Here is a 16925-nt window from a genome sequence, read left to right as displayed (position 1 = left end):
GGAACCATGCAGATTTAGCCCAGCTGAAGTCTGGCCATACATATGCTCCTGTAAACACAACAGATCAACAACAAAAAAAACATATATTAAAAGATGCTTGTGTGATTCAGCTTTAGAATCTTATGGGCCAATCTTGCAGACCTCGCTCAGACAAAACTCCTATTGACTATAGGTTCCGGACCTTAATGTTTGTTTAAAAAATGTTTAGGTGATGTAACGTGTCTTTTATGCATAATATCTTCCAGCGCACTCTAGCCTTGGAGAAACTGCATAATGTGGCGAAGAACAAAACATAGCAAAGGAAAATATAAAGTATTTGTGGTTGGAGGATGTGATGACATCACGTTGCTCAGCGGGAACCTAGGGCTTTTAAAAAGCTGAAGGAAACATTCTGACAGTCAGTTATCACATCACTTGTAAAGAAGTGAAAACACAGTTAGCGATTAAAAAGCCACACTATCTTCTTCAAAGAGAAAAGACTCCGTTCTGCCACAGAATATGCACTGGCAAAAATGTAAGTGAGTTCTGATTGCCTTTGTTTTTCATAACTAGAGTAGATATATGAAGATCACCTGAATAATAGCTCTAAGTCAGTATTAGAATAGCATGGGAGATTTTACTATATCCACGTACTGAGAGGTGCCTGGTTTAGGAGAGACAATTACTAAATGTGTGATACTAATTTTCCAGCATGGATATTAACACAAGACAACATCACTGCTTTGTTGGCATTAATCACTTTGAATCAAATGGCAACTGATTCATAAAAACAGTTACAGGATGCAAGGTATTATGTCAAAGGTTACAGGGGTTACATGCCAGAGTTTTCATTTTTAAAAATGAAGGCTACTATCAATCTTATTTTTGTATCTGACTTTTATGTGGAGATGACTTTTACCAAACATGATATTGAGCAGTCAAAGGAGTATTTCAACTTCCTTTACATCTCGGCTTCTGAGTGATGTGTTTAGGGTCATATCCTCAGCAACTATAAAGCAGGATAACTTCATTGCAAATGGAGCTATTGGCATGCCAATGGAGCTATGCTGATTTACACCGGTTGAGGATCTGACCTTTAGTTACTAACTTTTTATTAAAGATAAACATAATCGTTGACTGTCTGAGTTAACCTCTTACATAAGTATTCAAAGAGAAAGTGACAGATATAAAAGACAAGGAACAGAGCAGAGCTGAGTAAGTATGGGCTGTAAATTACCATATATATATATATTGTTATATCCGCGGGTTTTTTAAATCATTTTGTTTTATTTGGGCCCATCTTTCCTCAAATAGTTTAGTTCTTTCTCTAATACATGTAGAAATTTGTATTGTTTCTTTTAATTCTTTTATTGCCTCCAGGCATATTTCTCTAGATGATGTTTGTTTTTGCAACCATAGTAACATCCTTCACCTTTCACTACACTATCACTTAACCTATAGCACAACATACCTGAATGGAAAGGGTTAATTTCTTAAATATTTTCCAGTGAGTTGACTAACATGGAACACAGATGAACCTTCTTTTCCATTATGTTAGAGATCAAAGAGTAGACAAAGATCAGTTTTATCTGTACCTATTATTCGGAGATAATCAACAGTTAATCATATTTTCTTTGTAACAGATTTAAATATTTTTCCTGTGTTTGTTTGTTTTGTTTGAGAATTGCATAGTCATTTTTTCCTTTTGGTAAAAATGTGGATTTTCGAAGTTATATTATGGACTGCAGAATCAAATAGCAACAACTCCAGCTATTTTTTTTCATGTACTTTGAGTTTGTATTGCCACATGACAGGTAGTAGACTATGGTAGCACTATAGTAACATTTTTCTTCTCATTATCTTTTTCTCTTTTCAGAATCAATAGTGCATATTATATAGAATCAGCAATCTAAAACAAATTGCAGCAAGATCAGAGTCAAATATAATCTAGTAGCTAAGAAATCTGTGAATCTTAGATTTCAGCTGCAAGGACAGAGACACATGATCCAAGTTTGTTGTCTTTGGTAGAGTTAGAACAATAGTCCTACTGAATATTGCTAGGGTGTGTTCTTCCCTTGATACATCCACAGCTTCTTTAAAGATTAGTAGGAATTACAGGTCTATGTTGTGAGTAACCAGGCTGCAGTACTAGGGGTTGGTTGTCTCCACAATGTGACTATACGAATTCCATTTCAAAACACTGCAACTCTTGTGCAATACCTTCCTGTCACTTCATCCACAGGGCACCCCTCCAGTTCTCAATGCAAGAATCTGTTATAGCAATTCTTATTGGACATTTTCAAAGCATATTTTTTACACCAGGTAAAGAGTGGGCAGTGGAGATATTGTAGTTCTGTTTGACATCTGCTCAAGAAGGTTTTGGGGCAGAGTTGAGGGTATGTGTCTTAGAACAATGGGAGGAGCAACAGGGAGATTTTTGTAGGTGGCTGACTGGTTGAGTTCATGTTTGAAATTATTATTTTTGGTACTGAGGTTTTATTGTATGATTAATTACATGTTAGGGTGCTAGACCTTAAGTGTAATTTTTATTTTTATTTAAATCTAAATAAATACTTTCTAGATATTAAAACCATTACAACACTCTTAAATCTGCCTTTTTTTCCTAAGTCATTGTGATAAATAGCTAATTGCTGTAGCTTCCTGTGTTGAGAGGAAGGATGATCTAGTGGTTATAGCACTAGATTGGCACTCTGGAGACCTGGATATATGTCACCTTATGAAGGGATGCAGAGATAAAATTTCTAGATACCATAAATAACTGGTTATTGGAGCAACATGTCCTGAAATCCACAAGGGGAGAGGCAATTATTCATTTACTCCTAAGTGATACACAGGTTCTGATCCAAGAGGCGAATATAGTTGACCTGCTTGGTAATAGCAACCATAATGTAATACATTTTAACATCGTTGTAGGGGGAAAATGCCAAAGAAATTCACCACAGGAGCATTTAATTTCAAAAAGGGGAATGACACAAAAATGAGGAAGCTATGATAAGTGGAAACTAAAAGGAATAGTCACAAGGGTGAAATGCCTGCAAACTGTTTGGAGACTATTTGAAAACACCATAATAGAGGCTCAAACTATTTACCCCAAATTAAAAAAAAAAAAGGAAGAGAACCAAAAAAATGCCACCATTGCTAAAAAACCACCATTGCTAAAATGCTAAACAGCAGAGTAAATGAAGCAGTTAGAAGCAAGAAAGCATCCTTTAAAAATTGGAAGTCAAATCCTACTGAGAAAAATAGAAAGGAACATAAACTCTGGCAAATCAAGTGTAAAAAGATAATAAGGCAGGCAAAGAAAGAATTTGAAGAGCGACTATCTAAAGACACAAAAACTAACAATAATTTTTTAAAGTACATCAGAAGCAAGAAGCCCGCCAAATGATCCAGGAGGCCACTGGATAATCAAGATGCTAAAGGAGCACTCAAGGAAGACCAGGCCATTGCAGAGAAGTTAAATGAATTTTTGCATCAGACTTCAGTGCAGAGGATATGAGGAAGATTCCCACACCTAAGCCTTTCTTTTAGGTGACAAATTTGAGGAACTGTCCCAGATTGAGCTGTTATTAGAAGAGGTTTTGGAACAAATTGATAAAGTAAACAGTAATATGTCACCAGGATCTGACAGTATTCACCCAAAAGTACTGAAGGCATCATGAAATTGTGGAACTACTAACTGTGGTATGTAACCTATTGCTTAAATCACCTTTGTACTGGATGACAGGTGGATACCTAATGTAACACTGATTTTTAAAAAAGGGGATCCAGAGGTGATCGTGGAAATTATAGGCTGGTAAGCCTAACTTCAGTATCTGGCAACTTAGTTGAAACTATGGTAAAGAACAGAATTATCAGACACATAAATGAATATGATAGTTAAGTCAAAAGCTGACTGCAAAGAGTTGCAAGTGGATGTCACTAAATGGGGTGACTCAGCCTTTTTTGTATTAAAGCTGTCCAAAGTGGTCACCTGAATGGAGAGTACTGTCAAGTTGGATTTACAAATCAGGTGAAAGGCTTTGTTCTGAAATGTCACTATATTTAGGTCAGAAACATAAATGTTTGTTCAGCCCGTAAGAACATAAGAACATAAGAATGGCTGTACTGGGTCAGACCAAAGGTCCATCCAGCCCAGTGTCCTGTCTACCGACAGTGGCCAATGCCAGGTGCCCCAGAGGGAGTGAACCTAACAGGTAATGATCAAATGATCTCTCTCCTGCCATCCAGCTCATCTGACAACAGAGGCTAGGGACCCCATTCCTTACCCATCCTGGCTAATAGACATTAGTGGACTTAATCTCCATGAATTTATCCAGTTCTCTTTTAAACCCTGTTATAGTCCTAGACTTCACAACCTCCTCAGGCAAAGAGTTCCACAAGTTGATTGTGCGCTGAGTGAAGAAAAACTTCCTTTTATTTGTTTTAAACCTGCTGCCCATTAATTTCATTTGGTGGTCTCTAGTTCTTATATTATAGGAACAAGTAAATAACTTTTTCTTATTCACTTTCTCCACACCACTCATGATTTTATGATTCTATATACGAGGGTGGAAGAAAACTCAAACAGAATTCTGCACAACTACCGCAGCGTTTTACAGGGAAGGTGGGAAATCTCAGAGTAGATTGAAAAGATCTTTAAGATAACAGGAAGCACCATTAGAACAGTATGATTCCCATCCTGATTAGAAGAGACTGCAAGAATGACCCAAGACGTCAGATTTGAATGCTCATAGCCTGATTGGAGGAAATTTGCTCATTATTACTATTTATATCACAGTAGCACCATAGAGAGAGACCTCAATTCAGTGAGGAGTCCTTCCTGCGAGGCACAGTATAAAGATATCGAAAATAATTAACTGTGCCCAAGACAGCTTACAGTCAAACCTTGATCCTCCAAAGACATGTGCTGAAGTTTGTGCACTGGGAGTAGTTTCCTTGACGTCACTGCACTCTGCATGGGAAAAAAAAATCTTTTCAGGATTGGGACCTCAATGCATCAATCCTGCAAAGACTCTTTAAGCAGTGCATCTTAGTATGAAAGTCAGACCCTAGGCCATGCCCCCACCCATGGCAGAAGATAAATGACTGCTACGGGCTTCCCACATCTTTGAAGGGTTTTATTTAATGGAATCCAGCCCTCATTGCAACTATTTTTTGTTTATTAATGGCAACGACAAGTTTCTAAAAACGCAGCACCAAATACCATTTTGTTACATGCGTTTGAAATGATATATGATTTTTATGACCAAATGAACATGCCTTTCGTGCAACTGATTTCTGTGTGAATAGTTTATAGAGCTGGTTGACATTTTTCAAACATTTGAAATTTTGATGACATTTTTTTGACCATCTCAAATAATTTCTTTGATTTAAGGGTGAGATTTTCAAAGATGCCTGAGAAAATTAGGCACCCGACTCCAAGTGAAATGAAATGGTATTTATGCACACAAGTTAAGAATTTCAAAAGCACTTATGTGACTTAAGACACTATGTTCCACTGACTGCTTAGGCTCCTAAGTCACTTAAGTACTGTTGATTGTACGCCCGACTCCACTTTGCCTCTTTGACAATCTTGCCTCCACCAGAATGGCTTTTAAATCATGTAAAGCCCTTGCTGCACACCACAACAGATGTGAGGTTTTTAGTACTCTTTCTGAAAGTATCAAATAATGATACTGAAAGCTGAAACTAAAATGTGTTGCATCTTGTGAGTCTTAGTTTTGGTAACACCACTCTGGGAAAGGTGGATAGCACAAGAATCAAGCACATCAGTGCTTCACAAACCAGGTGTCAGGCTCTATGAATGACCACATCAGAGATTAAATGGAAAACTTATTTTACTAAAATAGAAATAATATTATGGGCTGTAGCTAAGGATTAGGTTGGGAGGGTGAGACCTATTTGTAAATCTCTTCCCATTAGTGTATCTCAGTTCCCCCATCTGTAATATCAGCTCCAATGTTCTGAAAAATTGCACTTACTTTTTACCAATTCCCATTGACTTCAACATGCATTGGCTTAGACCTTTTATATCCTCATGCATGATGTTGCTGCCCTCTGCAGCCATTACAACAGCAGACCTCTTCAACAAGCTCTACAAACTGCATCCTAAATCTCTTCAGAGTTTTCTGTAGCCTCAGACTCTATCAGTGTAAAAGAAAAGTTAAGATTACTTTTGTTAGTCTGCATCATCTTTCTTGTATCCAAGTTAAATGTAATCACTATGCAGGATTCTTGCAAATTAGAGTATTCAGAATGTTCACTAGAATGCAGCAGACCGGAGCAGATAGGAAACAATGATATGTACAGCCTCTAGAATCCAAGGCCCATCTTGACTAGACCAAATGTAGTTCTTACCAATCTTCACAGTGCCTGTAATCACTTCATTAAAATAACAACAACAAAAAAAACCCAGGATACTGTAGATGACACCAAGCTGGGATGGGTTGCAAGCACTTTGGAGGACAGGTTAACAATTCAAAATGACCTTGAAAATTTGGAGAATTGGTCTGAATTCAGCAAGATGAAATTCAGTAAAGACTAGTGTAAAGTGCGTCACTTAGGAAGGAAAAGTCAAATGCACAAGTACAAAATGGGGAATAGCTGCCTAGGTGGTAGTACCGCTGAAAAGGATCTGGGGGTTATAGTGGATCACAACCTGAATAAGAGTCATCATTGTGCTGTAGCTACATGAAAAGGCTAATATGGTTCTGTGGTTTATTAACTGTAGTGTTAGACACAGGAGGTAATTGTCCCACTCTACTCGGCACTGGGAAGGCGCCAACTGGAGCACTGTATCCAATTCTGGGCACCACACTTGAGGAAAGATGTGGATAAATGGGAGAGAGTGCAGAGGAGAGCAACAAAAATGATAAAAGGTTCAGAAAACCTGACCTATGAGAAAAGGTTAAAAAAAACTGGGCATGTTGAGTGTTGAAAAAAAAGAAGACTGCGGGGTGGGGGTGACCTGATAACAGTTTTCAAATATGTTAAAGGCTGTTAGAAAGACTATGGTGGTCAATTGTTCTCCATGTCCACTCAAGGTCAACAAGATGTAATGGGCTAAATTTGCGGCAAGGGAGATTTAGGGTAGATATTAGGAAAAACTTTCTAACTCTAAGGTTAGCTAAGTTCTGGAACAGGCTTCTAAGGGAGGCCATGGAGTCCCCGTCATCAGAAGCTTTTAAAAACAAGTTGGACAAACACCTGTCAGTGATTGTCTAGGTTTACTTGGTCCTGCCACAGCATAGGGGTCTGGGCTTGATGACTTCTTGAGGTCCCTTCCAGACCAACATTTCTATGATTCTATGATTGGCCATGATTCTGGTATCACTTACACTGGCTTTACACTAATATAACTCCATTAGCTTCACTAGTTATTCCTGATTTACACCAAAGAGATCACAATGAGATCCAACCAAAAAACTGTCCATAAGTACATTGTTGCTTTTAGGGTAGGTCAGATGTGTGGTCTGTTGATTTAGAGTGCTAATTCTGCTCAGAAGTCTCCGAAGTTTGTTTCCTTATACTGTGCAATGAACCAGCACTCTGGTTCCTTCGCTCTCACTCAAGATTTTTTGATTGTAGAGCAAACACTCTGCCCAGATGTTTGCTTAGCACTTTGCATTTAACTACATTTTTATTGAAGTATCCGCCCATAATGTGGCAAACAGTCCATGGTATAATCCACTCCTATCCAGCTCTAATTGTCAGCATTACTTACAGAAATAATAGTAATGCTTCATGGGAAAGCTAGAATGTGTCAGATGCACAGAGTGCTTCTTGTTGACTCCTTCAGACAGGTTGCAACATGCAGAACTGCAGCTGTGATAGTCACATTATCCCAGCATTCCAGGAGAAGCAGAAATGTCGAATTTGGACAGAAAACCCACTGACAGGACCATAAATCAACTGATAATCAAATGCAACACAGATGAGTTATCTTCTGAGTGAGTTCATGATTTATCAGATAACATCACACAGTTCTGTTGGTCAGTACAATGCAGCGGGAATATTCCTGCCTGTTATCTGTTACTTAGTAGCACATCAACGAAGGAGCCGGATGTGTTTGTTGAGGCCAGTCAGAAAATCTCCCATCAGCCCAGCACACCATGAGAGTTTACACCTTCCTTTGAAGAATCTGGCTTGGAACTGGCTAAATACCCTGCCTAGTTCTTCTATTGCAGTCTCAAAGGAGTAAATCCTGATCCTCTCTGATTCTGGGAGCAAAGAGTGCAGGGTGCTTATTAGTTCCCAACTCCTGAATATTCCTGGCAGATCATGAGGCAGAAGAAGACACTCATGAAACCCCTGAGAGGAGAAGGGAGGGGAGTTTAACTCACTGAACTCCTTCCTGAGTAGCCCTGCGAGGATGCCTGTTCTCCCTAGTGCCTCTCACAGCTTGTAAAGATTACTGCATTTCTGGGGTTCCAGTAACACCACAGACCCGCTGACCAAGAAGATAGAAGAATGAGGATGGGCCATAGAATTTTTACCCCCAAAAGTGCACCTTGGTAGAAACTTGGCTAATTGGCTAGGGGTTCACCAGAGGGTTGATATTGTCCCATCACCGCAAGGGAATTGTCTTGACGCATACCATCACATGCCCAGGCTGACAGCTACATTGTGGAGAGCATCTGATGGAATTTATCATCTCTTTAGCTGATGTTCCATTTATTATTATTATTATTATTATTATTTTATGTGCATTCAAATGGGTCTAAAGATGCAGGTAGGCACCCACTGAAACCAATGGGCGTTAGGTGCCTAACCTGCTTTGATACCTTTGAAAATTTCACTAATCACCTATCTGCATCTTTAGTCATGTAAATATCTTTTGAAAATCTGGCCTTTGTTGACTTGCTCAGCATCACACAAGCCGTTTGTAGCACAGCTGGGATTTGAAGCTGGATCTCCAGAATCCAAGTCCAGTGCCTTAAACACCAGGTCCTTATTGGTCAGTAATTGTGGAGGGTTAGGAAGACTTTATTTAAATACAAGAAGAGTTGATTAAATAAAGCCCTGTAAAAGGGTCACCTGCCTAGGTGTTTAGCTTTTTGGAGAGATATTTTTATCAGTGTAAAAGTCTTTTCCCTGAGTTCCACTGGAACAGTATAGCCTTTTATTAAACTAGATACATTGCAAAACAAAATATCGATAACTCGGGGAAAAAATTCAACTCTGACAGAAATACTTAGTTAACAGCTAAATAGTTAAAAGTATACTAAACCTAAAGCAGCAACAAATACAAAAATAGTATTACTAGTTTGAATAATTAATAGTATTTTTAAAAATATGTAAAAGGATTCAATATCCAAAACCAACATAAAGTGTGGACATGAACAAGTCTGACACTTGTTTACCCCATTATATACACTATACAGTATTTACGCCATTACTTAAATACTTCTAAAGAGGCATTGTTATATTATTGTAAGCAGATTGTGATTGCAGAGCATAAAAGTTGTGTATCCAAGGCTAAGCGTGATTTCTTTTAAAAAATTAAAGTTCACAGTGTAGAATAAAGGTGTCAGCAGCCTGCCTTGTGCAATGCCGTTTTCAAGATTCAAGCCAAAAACTCAGACTAGCCTGTTACTTGAAAGCCTGGAATTTTTGGTTATTCAGTTATTGTTTGCTCTTCTGTATTACTGCAAATAAAAAAAGATTGCCATTGTATTTCTCTGTAGTTTTTTGATTATATTGGAGAGGTAACAGAAAAGAAGAAAAATATTTACACCGGTTGCTTTGATAAATTGATAAGCTTGTCATATGCCAGAGTGTGAGTAAAGAAACATTAAATCTTCTGAAACTGTGAGAAGTGTGTCATTTGCTGTTGCAGTCACTCAGGCATGCAGTATATTTCAAAGTGGAAATTGGCTTGATGGGAAATTGTACTGAGTAGTGTGTGTGCAGGGCAATAATATTAGTCTGAAATTTAGAGAGCTAAAACTTTTCATGCTTTTTGACCCTTGCAATTTTTATGCAGCTGTTTCTCATTAATTGCCTTCACAGCTCGGGACTGATTAGAGACAGGATGCTGGAAAATGAGTTTTGTTTTAATTCTTAAGAAAAAATAATTTAAAAAATCCAGTTCTCAGTGCTGGTTTCAAAGCACCAATATGCATGTTAGCGTTTAGCATATGTAGATTGTTAAGAAGCAGAACTGACTGCACAGAAAAACTCTCGCTGGTACTGTGGCATAGACAAATCGTAGGGTATGTCTTCACTGCAGAGTTAACTTGGCTCTTATTCAAAGGCAAGTTTTATGACCTCTTATTCAGCACTTCGATAATGTGGTGCTAGGAGCTATGGACATACCTGAGATAAAGATTCCAAAGGACAAGGAGCCACAGGAACTGAAGCCCAGAATTTTACAATATCGCTGCTTGAGCTATTAATCTGCTCAGAATTTCTCCCTTCTTTGCCAAGCTTTCTTGCACAGTATGTTCTCTGAGCATCTGTAACCCCATGATCTAAGGCCTGATCCTGATTCGAATGAACTCATTGGCAAGAGTCCTACTGACTTCAATGCCAAGATTCACACTAGACACAGATCTGCTCCCCACCCCAAATATAAGTCCAAAAAAGGAGAGGAATAGGTAGAGAAGAGATAAATGTTACCTGTAACTATGCGCTCATATTAGTCTGCAGTAAGAACCTGATCCAAATCCATTGAAATCAATGTGAATCTTTGCACTGACTTCAAGGTGCTCAATTGTTATTCTTTTGGAAACCAGTCTGGGAAGATTCTTCAGAAATCTGTAGTAAAACAGTATTATCATTGTTTTCTATTGTCAGTCTGTGCAAAGATCCAGCAGGGTTAGTGGGTTTGGTAAATATTCTCATAAGCTGAGCCTGAAGTAACAGTCAATCATTTTGAGTGACAGCCCAGAACCCTGGGATCTATGTGTGTGTTGGGTGTTTGTCAGCATTAAAATGTTCAACAAAATCCTGAGTAATAACTTTGATGAAAGGATCCCTGATATACAACACATAGTAGTTTCATAGTAGCTGGTATAAGAACAGGCTATGGAGAATTGCAATGAACTGAAATTTTTACATTCAGAAATTATGCAAAGCTGTTCAGCCATGGAAAGGTTCCCATTGATTTTACTGGGCTCTGGATTGACCATAGCTGGTTTGCACTGCTCTGACCACAAAAAGCAGCTGCAAACCTGGCTTCAGTACCTGTATAAGCCGGATTTATGGCTGTTTTCATTACAGGAGTTGTGCAAAGCAGCTGGAACACATAGTGAATCTGGCTCATTGTTTGCACTCATCTTGTTGCCACTTTAGTGAAGTATTTTTATTTGTTTTAAAAGAATTTGTTCATGTGTGTCTTTGTTCATTTACAGCACATATCATGAGCAACCAATTAAAATGCTGCTTTGTCTGAACATTGTATAATGGGGAACATTTGTTTTAAGATAAACCTTTCACCAAAAGGTGAAGAATGAAGTGCCTAGGTTTGTTTGAATCAGGAACTTACCTGAATTTGGGGAATGTCATTATTCCTCATGTCATTTTTAATTTGTAATGATCAGATTTTTTTGCTCTCTACAGTGAACTGTGCACCAAAGCAGAAAGCCATTTTTCTGTGGGTACTTCTATAAAGATCAGACATGGTATATACTTGACTAGTGGAAAAGCAGCTGCACTAACATTATTTTTGTTTCAGCTCTGGGGGAACTGAAATATGTTCTGCAGACTTTGTTATATTTTTTCAGGTTTTTGGTTGCTGACACAGGAAACTGTGAATAGGTATATTTATCAGCTTTTACAGTAAATGTCGTCTTCTCCCTTCCACCTCACCCCCCCCAAAACTCCCAAAAGATTGGGGTCAGATAGTGCCACTCTTACTCAAACTGCATATTAACCTACTTTGCAAGTAAATCCACTAAAATCAGTGCAGTTCCTCAAGGAGTGAAATCCTGGCTCAGCTGAAATCGATGATGCTCCCACTGACTTCAGTGGAGCCAGGATTTCACCCAGCATGAACAGTGGGAGCAGAGTCTGGCATGTAATTAAAATTCATTAAAGTACAAAATAATATCATTGCATATGTAAATGAATTATATAAAACAGAAAGTGCTATTTTAATGCCCTTAATTTCAAATATATTGTTTAATATTCAGATAGTTCTTCAGGTTATAGCTATCGATTCCTCAGTTGTCTAGGGCCAGGACTCTCTTCTTTGTTAGAATCAGGTTCTGATCCTTAAGTGGGAATCCTAGGCACTTTCATTAGTACTAAGACTAATAAAGCTGTATTAACAGAAAATTACAGTCTGATTGTCTTCTCAGTTATGCCAGTTGAAATCAGGGAGTGGTTGCATTTACACCAGTAGTAAACTGATGTAAATGAGATCAGAATTTGGGTCTTAGTCTCCAGTTAAGAATGAGGAGAACATTTTAAACACATGTTTATAGTCGTGTCTGGTACCACCACTATTTGTAAGGGCCTTTCAACATTCCATGATTAAGTGGTTTATAACTAGGCAATTAATATTCACACTGAAATGCAACAGTTGGATTAGGTTTCCTTAAAAAAAAAGGTAAGACATTAATAACTTACAGGAGGGTAAACAAGAGACATGAGTAAGGCTTGAATATGTTTCTATAACAAGCTTAGATATTTAAAAAAATATTGCTTGGCATTAACTTGCAATGCCTTTATTTAGGTAGCTTTACAAAAGCTAAATAATTGAAAAAGTTGCCACATTTTGAAATTTATAAGCACCTGCCATGGATCCATAATATGCATTACCTTGTTGTCAAGCTTTGCAAGATTTGTTACAATACAGTGGATCCATTCAAATCAGTGCAGCTAGAGCAATTTACACCAGCTAGAATCTGGGCTTTTCTGATTCTCCTTAAGACTAATAGGGTAATAATAGTAATATATGGAGATATACACATCTCATAGAATTGGAAGGGACCTTGAAAGGTCATTGAGTCCAGTCCCTTGCCTTCACTAGCAGGACCAAGTACGGTCCCTGACAGGTTTTTTTGTTTGTTTGTTTGCCCCCAATCCCTAAATGGCCCCCTCAAGGATTGAATTCACAACCCTGGGTTTAGCAGGCCAGTGCTCAAACCACTGAGGGAAATACAGTTAAATTTATTAGAGACACAAGATTCTTGGCAGGTGTAAATTGGTATAATTCCTTTGAATTCAATGATGCTTCAGAACTTGAGCTGAAACTCTGACCCTGGACCCATACCCATACCCATATAATGAAACACATACTTATTCACAACATGGTGTCCAAAGGAAGCATCGGGTTAAGAGAAATATAAATTAAAATATGTTATTTATTTTGGATAAGCAAAAATATAACCGTATTTTAACAGGGTTTATGATGTGATATTATCTTTTAAGGGATGTGAGACCTTAGAGCAAATCAAGTTTTCACCACCTATTGGTTTTTTTTTAACTTGTAATCAACTGATAGCTAGACACTCTTGATACAACTATCCAATTACGGCATTTTTCAAGAAAGTAAATCATGCATAGATTCACTAGAACACCCAAGGGTGAGCTCCACTAATATCATTTTCTGGATGAGGACCTACACAAGGCTTATACATTACTTAAGTCCCCATTTAAGCCTTATTTTCAGAGTTTAAGTAGTACAGAGATCTCTTGCTGGCCCTCTGGATGGTGAGAACTTCATTTACAATTAATATCTCAGCATCACTTGATGATCTCAATGTGTGTGTGTGCGTGGGGGGAGGAAATGTATTAAAAACATTTTAAATGTCTGTAACTGCTGAACCCTTTTAATGTCTTAAAAATGTAAGAATGATGAATAGCCTATGTAGACATTGACTCTGCTGATCTAGAGTAGATGTATGTTTTAAAATTCTGTAGCACACACGAATTAAAATATCCAAATATTATATCCATTTGTATATAAAAGAGATGAATAGAAGTCTAATGAATATTTTGTTTTATCATATGAACAATTTGTTGTATCTCTAAATAAATGATCTCTAAGTTTAATTATATTTTAACTTCAATATTTGATATGGTTTCAAGAAATATTTAGTTATACTTAATAAATAGAAGGGCCAGCCAGATTCTTTAGAAATGGGAATTTATCAGCTGGTATATTTACAAATCAAAGTTCAGTGAAAGTATGGCAGCTAAAGTGTTGATATCACTGGTTTTATAACGATCAGAGCTTTCTGAGCTTTGATACACCACAGTCTCCTTCTGCCACTAATTGCCCCGGATACTTCATGTAAGATAAGGCTCAATAATATCAGCTACTGAAGTATTGTACTTCCCTGTGACTCAAAATGTCACAAGAGTTTTATGATAGGCATTTTCACTGGCTGCCAGCTTTGGTTTTCAAAGTGGATCTTAGGAGTTTATTGGCTTAAGCCCTGGGATCTGTCACTATGATAATTGGCTGCAAAGCAAGAAAAATCAAAGGAGTGTATTGAGAAGCAGGAACGTTCAAAAGAAAAACACTGTTAAAGTAAATGAATTGTGGAACCAGTTAGCTGCCATATCTCATGCTCCTGCTAACTAATTTTTAAACCTCTTTGGAAGGCAATACACAAAGCTTGATTTAGAACTGAATGTGACCCCGATGCAGGATAGCATGCAAGCATATGCTTCCACTGAAGAATTTGTTTAAATATGTTTCTGAACTGGGATGCTTTCCTGAATTGGGACCTGTGTTTGCAGTGTATATGCAACAATAGGTATAACATATTCCCATTCTATATTTTGGCTATATCTATAAATAGAACTATATAGGCTATAACTAGATTATAACTATAATCTATATCTATCTGTTAGATAAACAATAAAATTATAGTTATAGGCTATAACTAGATTATATAGTTCTATATAAAATAGGAATTTTGTTGTTTAATAGATAGATATAGATTATATAGATATAAATGAGATATATAATAGGATACTAGTAGCTAAAAGCCATCTAATTTGTAAAGTCATGGATGTAAAAAGCTGAAAACAGCTGCAAACTTTAAAATTTGCAAAATCCCAGTGATGACTGAACCTGGTGATATTCTAACACAAAAGAGATCTCAACCATACTTGTAGTTATTTCCATCACTTCACACTGTCTCAACAGACATTCTAGGTTCAGAGTGATTTGGGGGGATATGGTGCAGATGGTTGTTTTGTGCTGGGAGAGTTGTGTGGATTTGTACAGGTGGTGAATGAGGGGTGTGTGCTGCTGGGAAGGGCTATGTGGGCTTGGGGATATGGTGTGTGTTGGTTGTATGGTTATGCGTCTGATTGTGTTGATTTGTGTCTGGGGCGGGTGCTGAAAGATTTGTGTTGATTTGTGCGAACAACAGCTGAGCGCATGAGCAAGACTTTTGGGCCAAATAATCCACCATCTGTGCAGTCTCCTTTGTACAGTCAATGAAATTGTGCATGTAAATTAGCTGCAGAGTGAGAGTAGTGATTGCTTGTGTTCATCCTGTTATTACAGTGACTTCAGGCTCTTGGTATGGCATAGATACATGTCTTCCTATGGCTATACACCGCATGGGTGCAATTCACAAAGTCAAAATGGCTGAGAAATTAAAAAAGTGGAAAGAAACAGACTGTGAAACCCAGGGATGATCCAGCCTGGTGATATTCTGAACAAAAAGAGCTCTTTATCATACTTGTAGCTCTTTCCACTGCTTCACGCTGACTCAACAGATGTTCCAGGCCAGGAGTTCTCAAACGGCACTGTGACTCACTTCTGGGTTGGGGGGGGGGCGGCAAAGCTGCCCCTGAGCTTCTGTCTTGGGCAGGGTGCATGTAAGCTTAGCCCACCTGCCCATGACTGAAGCTTTGGCCCTGCGTGGTGGAGCTCAGGCTTCAGCCCTGGAACCCAGCAAGTCTAACACCAGCCGTGATGACACCATTAAAATGGGGTCATGACCCACTTTGAGGTCCTGACCCACAGTTTGAGAATCCCTGTTCTAGACTTCAGAGTGACACAGAGTGACATTCCTGGAATCATGTAGATTATGCCTATTGTATATTTTCATAGATTCTAAGGCCAGAAAGGACCATTATGATCATCTGACCTCCTGTATAACATAGGCCATAGAACTTCCCTAGCATAATTCCATATCTTTCAGAAAAACATCCAATCTTGATCTAAAAATGGTCAGTCATGGAGAATATACCACAACCCTAGGCAAATTGTTCCAGTGGTTAATTATTCTCACCATTAAAAACCTACACCTTTTATTTCCAACCTAAATGTGTCTAACTTGAGTTTCCTGCCATTGGATCATGTTATACCTTTCTCTTTGAAGAGCCCATTATTAAAGACTTGTTCCCTGTGTGGGTACTTTGTAATCAAGTCACCCTTAACCTTCTCTTGTTAAACAAAATAGATAGGTCTCCTTGAGTCTATTACTATAAGGCAGGTTTTCTAATCTTGTAATCATTCTCATAGCTTTTCTCTGAGCTTTCTCCAATTTCTCATGCTTCTCCAATGTTGGGCACCAGAACAGGACATAGCATTCCAGCGGCAGTCGCACCAGTGCCAAATACAGAGGTAAAATAACCTTTTTACTCTCGTTTGAGATTCTCCTGTTTATGCATCCCAGGATTGCATTAGCCCTTTTGGCCACAGTCTTACAGTGGGAGATCCTGTTCAGTGGTTATCCACCATGAGACCCAAATCTTTTTGAAAGTTGAACATGGTGGGCCTGATTCCTCTCTCGCACTTTCTCTGAAATAGCTCCCTCGCAGTCAATGGGATTAAACCTGTGTAAGCATAATGCAAGTGAGAGGAACAGCGGATCCAGTAAAATGAACCATCTTTTGCATGCTATACCCACTAGGTACCTGAAGAAACCAATATTTCAGATTGTGAGAAAAGTAGATCATAGTTAAGGGTCCAGTCTTTTATTACATGAGATTTATAGATCATTTTA

At 38.1% G+C, this 16925-nt stretch overlaps 1 protein-coding gene across 2 annotated transcripts in view; it reads left to right on the top strand.

The window, feature by feature from the left end:
- Nucleotides 1-424: 424 nt before the first annotated feature.
- POU2AF1 (POU class 2 homeobox associating factor 1) overlaps nucleotides 425-16925 on the top strand; it is a 42602-nt gene continuing 26101 nt past the window's right edge. For both annotated transcript variants that reach the window (XM_030538570.1, XM_030538571.1), the window contains exon 1: nucleotides 425-514. In XM_030538570.1, the coding sequence (XP_030394430.1) occupies nucleotides 499-514 (16 nt within the window). In that variant the 5' untranslated portion in view covers nucleotides 425-498. The remainder of the gene's footprint in view (nucleotides 515-16925) is intronic.

This window comes from Gopherus evgoodei, chromosome 19, assembly GCF_007399415.2.
Source record: "Gopherus evgoodei ecotype Sinaloan lineage chromosome 19, rGopEvg1_v1.p, whole genome shotgun sequence".
Taxonomy (NCBI): Eukaryota; Metazoa; Chordata; order Testudines; family Testudinidae; genus Gopherus; species Gopherus evgoodei.
The sequence above is the reverse complement of the archived record's forward strand: the minus strand, read 5'-3'. Positions and strand labels throughout refer to the sequence as shown.